The sequence below is a fragment of the Danio rerio genome, chromosome 11 (genome assembly GCF_049306965.1).
Source record: "Danio rerio strain Tuebingen ecotype United States chromosome 11, GRCz12tu, whole genome shotgun sequence".
In the NCBI taxonomy this organism is placed as follows: Eukaryota; Metazoa; Chordata; class Actinopteri; order Cypriniformes; family Danionidae; genus Danio; species Danio rerio.
Genome location: NC_133186.1, coordinates 26,039,848 through 26,048,976, shown reverse-complemented (window position 1 = coordinate 26,048,976; position 9,129 = coordinate 26,039,848). Strand labels below are relative to the sequence as shown.

General features: G+C 34.1%; 1 protein-coding gene across 1 annotated transcript; it reads right to left on the bottom strand.

The window, feature by feature from the left end:
- Positions 1–1,806: 1,806 nt before the first annotated feature.
- chia.1 (chitinase, acidic.1) lies at positions 1,807–7,578 on the bottom strand. The gene is given in 12 exon segments (NM_213050.1): positions 1,807–2,269; positions 2,354–2,480; positions 2,565–2,681; positions 4,128–4,310; positions 4,393–4,516; positions 5,500–5,624; positions 5,716–5,881; positions 6,720–6,776; positions 6,947–7,151; positions 7,231–7,260; positions 7,378–7,445; positions 7,545–7,578. Coding segments are annotated over 11 exon segments (1,368 nt in total). The 5' UTR covers positions 7,403–7,445; positions 7,545–7,578; the 3' UTR covers positions 1,807–2,060.
- Between the last annotated feature and the right edge of the window lie 1,551 nt (positions 7,579–9,129).

Sequence of the window (9,129 nt, the reverse complement as noted above, 5' to 3'; positions counted from 1 at the left end):
TGGAACATTGCCAAGCGATGACTTCAGTGTGAAAAAAGGAAGGATAGAAGATATGAAAAGCTTTATTGTCAAAAGACTATAATGTACATAACTATGTAGAATACTTCAATTTTACATTGCAAAATTGTCATTTTCATATTCAATTTACTGTAAAGGTTTAAAGTAAAATAATGCATGGAGAAAGTACTTCCAAATAAACAATAATGCATTGATCAAAAATATCAAATACATTTAAGATGTTGCAAAAAGGCTGTCCTATTTATGGCAACTGAAGTATTTGCTGCTAAATAAATAAACAAAATATGAATCCCTCGTCACTTTTCTACATGTGGGTTGTTTATTAGTAAGTTTTCAATAAAAAATAACAAACAAAAATTCTAAATCTGAACTTATCTTGAAAAACTATAAATAAAATGGGTCAAACTTTGTTTTAAGAATAAATTCTTGCTATTTAGGTCATTCACTAAGACTTTAAGCTCACTAAACTATTATTCTGCTGCTTATTAATAGTTAGTATAGTTGGGTTTAGGTATTTGGTAGGTGTAGGGTGTAGAATGAGATCATACTATTAAGTACTAATATTTCTTACTAATAATCTTAAGCAGGGAGGGAATAGCAGTTGCTAAGTGGTACTTAAACTAAAGTGTCACAATGATACACATATAATGTGGGGTGACATTTAAGGTGAAGAAATAAAAATAAGGTAAAAACAATGTAAATCAAAATAATATTTTACAATATTACAGTTTTTACTTAAATAAATGCATAATCCTTTCAAAAACAGCATATTAACTTCAATTAGACATTTATTTCATTGACATCAATATTAAATGTTACCCTAATGCACAGCTAACTTTGTATGCATCCTTTTAAAAATAAAATGTTTATTCCTTAGTAACTCTTCTATACCTTAGCTGAATGAGTATTTACTGATATATAATATATATAAATACTAATTCATGTGTGAACGTGCACATTTACAGTTTAAACAAATCTATCTAATCTAGCCAAAACAAAGTGTCCCAGATTTCTTCAGATAGTTTATTAGGTCGACTGTAATATAAGAATAAAGAAATCTAGGTCCTTGTGCTTGTGTAACATTATCAGAACAGTCTGTATTTTATGACGTGGCCAGGGTAATTTTATAACTGTCCTTTTCAAGTCAATTTGTCTAGCATACAGTTATTATGTCAGAGGGAACAATATGACTTTATTAATCAGAGTAGGACACAGTTTACTGTAAATGATACCCCTGCAGTTCACATAGAAAATGCTCATTAATCTGTTCTCATAAATTAAGCTGATTTTCATAGAAACCCCTTAATATGTGGCTTGATGGGTGCACGGTAAACATCACTGTAAAAAATGCTGGCTTCCGTATTCGGACAACATGAAGGAATTAAATTAGCATAGTTTTTACTCATTTAAGTGGATAGGTTAGGTGGATTCACTGCTAAAACTCAAGAATTGTGTTGTTAAAGCTCATTTTAAAATAGTTATAACAAACAGCAAACATCATTGTTGAGTGACGTAAAACGCCTTTTATCCCCTTCAATCTATCCTTTCATTCATTCATTTTCCTGTCGGCTTAGTCCCTTTATTAATCCGCCGTCGCCACAGCGGAATGAACCGCCAACTTATCCAGCAAGTTTTTACGCAGCGGATGCCCTTTCAGCCGCAACCCATCTCTGGGAATCAATCTATCCTGTCTTAAAAAATTAATTATGAGTGAAATGTTTATGAATCTGTTCATATATATAAGCCTTTTTTTCTTTTTATATATTATTTACAGATGACCACTTTAAGTCAGATTGTCATAAATATCTTTATTTAAAGTGAAAGAAAAAAAGAGGACATAGTTTTGCTGCACAACAAGAGGAAAACTAGATGAGAGTGAATATATAACCAGTACTTTACAAAGAACTCCATACTGCTATGCATAAAAATTAGTCACTTTTATTATCATTATTATTGTGTTTCTTTCAGATGATGAGCTTGGATAGATGGAAGACAAGGTGATACATCATAGTTGAAGTCTGGACTGCTGTATTGACTTACATTCAAGGCCAATCACAACATTTACAAGCGTCAACAAAGACCAGACCAGGTTGGCATTGCTGCAGGTATGTGTTTCCACGGAAACAGTGGAAGTATTTGCTGGCATCAGTAGGGTGTGGGTACAGCCCGTCTGGTTTACCCACACAGAAAGAGTTGATAGGGTCAGCGGTCGTGGTGGGACGTGGTGTAGTGGTGGGCTTGGGTGGGAAACCTGTGACGAGAGATTCAGTATTACTATGAAGCATATAACAGAATTATATGCTGCTGTTCTGCAGTTTAATGGTGACTTGTTTACCCAGTGAGTTTCGCAGATGGTTGACAAGAGGGTAAGCTCCGTTGTAACAGAAGCGGCCAGCAAAATCGTCAAAATCTAATGTCCACACTGAGGCTCCGCCCAGTTTTAAGGAGTTAAGCCACTGCACCTGTTAAAGGAAATACAAGACCAGTTTTGTGAGAAATGTTGTTGGTCAAACCTGTCACTGTTGAAAAACAGGAGCTGATTTTACCTTAGCGGTAATGCTTTCTTGGTTGTCAAATCCAACCCAAGCTCGTCCTTGAACTGCATAGGGCACCATCTGTTCATCAATCCAATGAATGGGGACGCTTGATTCCATGGGGCAAATCTGTGGATAGTAACAAAAAAAAAAAAAAAAAAACATAAATTACTTGATAAATTACTGGCTGCTGAGAGCAAAAAAACTTTAGAAATGGTGTTCTTGGATAAATCTGCATTTGTGAACAAATCAATCGAGCTAATGATTCAGTGAAACAATAACAATGGGAAATAGCTTATTTTGTTGCAGAATGAATCTTTTGAGTGATTAATAAATGAGTCAGTCACCCAAGACGATCACTTGCTGCCACCTACTGATTTATCAGTGTAAATGTTATAGAGCAGTAGGGCGCAGTAAAGATCAGTAAAGACACCTAGTGGTTGAACTAGGCATTGCAGTCCAAATTCAAAATAATACATTGCCAGATTGACAACAGGAGCGAGCTTGTTGTCTGAGTCTGAAGATCAAGCCTTACACCAGAGGTGTCCAAACTCAGTTCTAAAGGGCCTATGCCGTGCTGAGTTTAGCTACAACTTGCTTCAACACATCAGCCAGGAAATTTCAAGTATATCTAGTTAAAGCTTGATTAGCTGGTTGAGATTTTTTTTAGAGTTGGAGCTAAACTCTGAGTTTGGACTCCACTGCTTTACACTATAAGCTGCTAATCTAAAGTTTAAGTTAGTGATATTTGTATTGATTGCAAATTAAAAAAACACCTCATGCAGATTTTTATAACTCTGAATGTATATTTCATTCCAAGAGCTGCTACTTTCATTTAGTGCTCACATTTTTGGCACGGAACACAAATTTAAAAGAGAATAACTGATATTACCATTGTTTTCTAGATAAACAAGTATGTTTTTTCAGTCTGCAAACATATGACATTTTTATGCTTTAGAAGAGTCAAGAACTTACATACAACAGCTTTAAATATATTATAATATAATTTTACAATATTACAGTTTTTACTTTTATTTTAGTTGTAATTTGCAGCCTTACTGAGCATAGAAACTTATAAAAATATAAATAATGTGAAATATTATTGTCATTTAACATAGCTTTTATAATTGGTAAGTGACCCATTTCAAAAATATGAATGTTTTTGCATGTATTTCATCTGCATTTGTCAGAATTTATTTTCTGTAATTTATATCTGTAAATAAAATCTGTAGAATTATTTTAAAGTATACTAACTATTAAACTAATTATTTTCCATTTTACTGTTATAAACATATTATAATACATACATACATATATATTTTTTAATTCATAGGCCAATTTTAAGAAGCCAATACGCCACTCTTTGATTAACATAATAACTGTTTCCTGTTTTAATATACATTATATAAATAAAAAAAAAGGATAATTATTTCAAACATATTAATGGTGTTGTTTGTACACTTAAAAGCTATTTTTGCGAGATTTTAGTTCACCAATTAGTGACACAAGACCTGGTTTCTGAAACAAATCTTATTGTGAGGGCTTGTTTTATATGAAAAAGCATGATGTTAAAACCTCATAATAGGACCAGAAGCCTGCTTCGCGTGTGTAGGGGCCGGCATCAGCGGGACCATTGACTGGAGCCCCGAGACCAGTTTGTGAAGTAGAGAGCATGAATGTGCGTCCATATGTAGGTAAACCCAGCAGCAGCCTGTCAGCAGGAGCTCCACTGCCAAGCCAGAATTCCAAAGATGAATTCTGACGAAGGAAACAAATTAATCTCAGATTAAAAATGATGCTCTAAATTGATGGATTTGAAATATATGCGTTTAGATCTTACGATATTGTGGTGAACGATGCTTCCGGTGTCAAAGGAGCTACGGAAAAGAGGGCTGTTGTGTCCTGTTATGGGGTCCCAGTGGCCATGATAGTCATAAGACATGATGGTCACAAAGTCCACCAAACTATAAAAAAAAAAGAAAAAAGTTTAATATAGACACATAGACACATACACAGTTATTCTGCTATATCACGTTTTGATATATGGCCAGATACACTAACCGGCCACTTTATTAGGTACAATTGCTTGTTGATATATGGCCAAATAAACACAAACCAGTCACTTTATAAGGTACAATTGCTTGTTAACGCAAATTTCTAATCAGCTTACCACATGGCAGCAACACAATTCATTCAGGCATGCAAACATGATCAAGATGATCTGCTGCAGTTCAAATCGAGCATCAGAATGGGGAAGAAAGGTGATTTGAGTGACTTTGAACGTGGCATGGTTATTGGTGCCAGACAGGCTGGTTTGAGTATTTCAGAAACTGCTGATCTACTAGGATTTTTCACACACACTATCTCTAGGGTTTATAGAGAATGATCTGAAAAAGAGAAAATGCCTTGTTGATACCAGAGGTCAGAGGAGAATGGCCAGACTGGTTCAAGCTGATAGAAATGCAACAGTAACTCTAATAACCATTCGTTATGCTACCATGTCAATATGGACCAAAATCTCTCAGGAATATTTCCAGTATCTTCTTGAATCTATGCCACAAAGGATTAAGGCTGTTCTGAAGGCAAAAGGGGGTTGAACCTGGTTCTAGTTAGGTGTACCTAATAAAATGGCCGGTGAGTGTATGCACATATATAGATAATATTTTCTACATAAATTTGTAATTTTAAATGTACATAATATACATAAATATATAATACATAATAATATACATAAACATAAATATATGCTAATGGCCATTTTTGCAATATTTTGAAATATATGTTGCAAATATGCACAGTTGAGGTCAAAATGATTAGCTTTCATTTTTTTTTTTTTAATTATTATTTTTAAATGTTCATTTTTTTTAATATCTGTGAAATCCAGACATGATTTTGTATGTAAAATATGTGATTTGCATCAATCAGATTTCCATATGCGTGAACTTACCTTGCAACCTCTTTGGCCTCGTAAGCATTTTCGATAGTGGTTTTGATGGCGGACACTTTGATGGAGAGAAGCAGAGGAGTTTTCTTTGTGTCGATGGCCTCTTGTTCAATTGCATCTCTCATTTCCTGAGAAAGATCCCACAGTAAACACAAGTTCAGTGGAGTTGAATTTATATGCATTATAGCTGGAAGTAAATGTGCATCATATTTTCTTCACCTTGATGAATGTAGTCAGCCTCTGCTTGTCCTGTGGTGGACTTCCATTATGACCAGGATACTGCCAGTCAATGTCCATGCCGTCAAACTCATGGAGCCGCAGGAACAATAATGCATTGCGGATGAAAGCTTTGCGGTTTTCTGGAGTCGCCACCATGTTAATGTATCTGAAGTGCAAAGAGAGGCATACAGTGAGCACATGTGATGTGTTTCATTAATTCTTGTCAGCAGCTTGGGATTTAAGTTTGAAGAGCATTTTAAAAACTGGAGAGTTATCATATTGCTGCATGATTAACACAACATAAAAAATAGGAACAATTATTAATACCATACTATAAGTCATTGTCACATTCTGGTGTAGGCATCAGGTTAAATCGAGTGGTTTCATTTACTTACTAATTTATTTACATAACTTTAACATATAAATGAGTGCTGTCAAATGATTAATTGTGATTTATTGCACCAGAAATGAAAGTTCATATTTACAAAATATATTTGTGCGCACTTTTTTAGATAAAAATATTGATATATATTACCAACTATATATTAGCATAAATATATATGTAAATATATACATAAATAAATATACACAGTACATATGTATAGATTATATAAATACAAACTTTTTATTCTAGATGTGATAAATCATTTGACAGCACTAATTTAAATAAATATTTTTAATTTATAGTTGAAATATATATATTTTTAATTATTCATATTTATGTAAATAAAGCCACAAGTGTATTTTTATGACCATTAATTGCTTAAATAAGTGTGCATTTGTATATACTGTATTTGTTTGTATATATGAACAAATGATCACAAAATGTTTAAACATTATTAAATAAAATAAAAAGTAAATTAAAAAATAAACTAGAATTTGAATTTAAATTGAAAACTAACTAACTAACTAACTAACTAACTAACTAACTAACTAACTAAATACAAATAAATAAATAAATAAATATTTAATACTACAATAATGGTGCTAATTGTTCTACTTACGGACTGACACCATTGACCAATCCTCCAACAGACAGCTGTGTCTTCAGTGCAGGATTTCTATAAAAATATACAAAATTTAAATAAACCAAAAGTATACAAATATATGAATAACAAATGTAAAAACAACAATAAATTGGTTCAATCTTTCAACCCAAGACGTGTGTAAACATTAACCATTGTTTATGGCTCGAGAATAGCACTATACTGTAGAAACAGCATTTGCTTACACTTTCTTGAGCTCGTTCATTGACTTGTACAGATCGACATCATTCCATTCAATGGTGGTGATCTGATTATCATAGCTGATGGTTGCCAGAGCGTAAACCACATGAGTGCAGAGGAATGGGTCGATGTTTTCTGGCAAGAACTTCCCATTTCCAGGTCTGTACTGGGACCAGTTGGTCATGTAGCACACCAGTTTTGTGGAGGACACTGTCAAAAACAATTATGATCTTGTTAAAAAGCTCATGTAGAAACATTTATTATTTTATAGTAATGAAAAGGTTCTTACCAATCTGTAATGACAGCAAGATGCCCAGTCCTATGCAAAAAAGAAAAAAGAAAAACAAGAATTATGCATAAAACATATTCAATTATAATTAAAAATGTGTTTAAATAACAAATATAATTTAAGAAAACTGAATATGCAACAATATACCTGCTAATATAGTCAACTTAGTCATTTTGATCCTGATCCAAACCAGTATGCTTGAGAAATAAAGTGAGCTGAAATCCAAACAAAACAAAATCAATTGATTTGTGCGTATGAACAATATTAATAAAGAAACTAATGAAAGGAAAGGAGTTAAGGTGTCCCCTTTTTACCTGTGTCAGCTGCACTGAGAATGGCCAGTTTGGTGAAAGCCCCTTCACGATCATGTATACTTATACATTATTAATAGTTCCAAAGTACAGCTGATAAGGGCTAACTTCATCAGAACTGGGCAATAAAATTAATAACAAGTCATATAACGGGCATATTACGGTAAGGTGATATTATCTTTGTGGGTGTTATGACATTATAGGCTAATAGTCAGGGCTGTAATCCCTCAATTACATAAAAATAATAATACATCATCAGATTTGTTTCATGTATACTAGTACTGCAAAATGGCAGAACACTATGTTAATGAAATACTAGCAAGTTAACTTGGCACAGGCATCCAGAAACCTGTGCATGTTTACACACAGGTTTAATTGTTAGTACAGCATGGCATTGCGATTTATGTATAGATATTGGGGTGGACACATTTTCTTTTGGTCCATAAGGAAATAAACAGTAAAAGGAGTAATAGTTTTCACAACTATTTTGAACTAATATCTAAATTTTTAAATGCTAGCAAGAGTTAATGTGCACTTTTAAAAAAATGAATCAATATTTTTAATTCACAGTGCAATTTTGAATGTCAAGCTATTACATACTTCCTTTTTTATTCTTCAACACGTAGCTCCAGGTTACCTCACAGTGTTTAACTGCTACAAAATGCTGTGATGGAAATAGAACTAATGTTTGTTATTTGTAAACAAATATTTGCAATTGTTAACATAAGTGTTTGCGCACAATTAAAACATAGACATCTGCTCTAATCCAAGCCGTACAAAAGAGCTCATTTTGCTGCTTGGTATTACAGACTGGCTAATCATTATTTCTTAACATTTATTATGATTTATTTAGGATGTATACATTTTCACATTCTGATTCCAGGGCCTATGATTCAATTGTTAGAACAACTATAATTAAATTAAGAATAAAATATTATGTGTTCTTGGGAAAAGTGTATTTGCATAGTGATGATATTGCAGATGATATTGTATAGTCCGATCACTTGTGAACAAAACCCCCAAATACTAGAACTCCTCTTCCTGGGGTAAGGACTGTCCTTCAACCTGGAGATGGCAAATCACCATTTTCTAGTGGATCACCATGGCCTCGGACTTGGGAGGTGCTGATTCTCATCGCAGCCGCATTAAACTCGGCAGCAAACCACCCCAGTGCATGCTGAAGGTCCATGTTCGATGAAGCCAACAGAACAACATCATTTGCGAATAACAGAGATGAGATCCTGTGGTCCCCGAACCGGACCCCTGCTGCGCTTTGAAATTCTGCCTATAAAAATTATGATCAGAATTGGTGACAAAGGGCAGCCCTGCCAGAGTCCAATATGCACTGGTTTGACTTATTGCCGGCAATGCAAACCAAACTTCTACTCTGTTCATAGAGTGGCGAAACAGCCTTCAACAGAGCGCCTCTGACCCCATACTCCCAGAGCACCCTCCACAGAATGCCACAAGGGACACAAAACACATGTGGACTGGTTGAGCAACTTCCCATGAACCCTCGAGCACTCTGGTGAGAGCTGGTCTAGTGTAACACGGCCTGGAAGAAAACTGCATTGTTCCTCCTGAATCC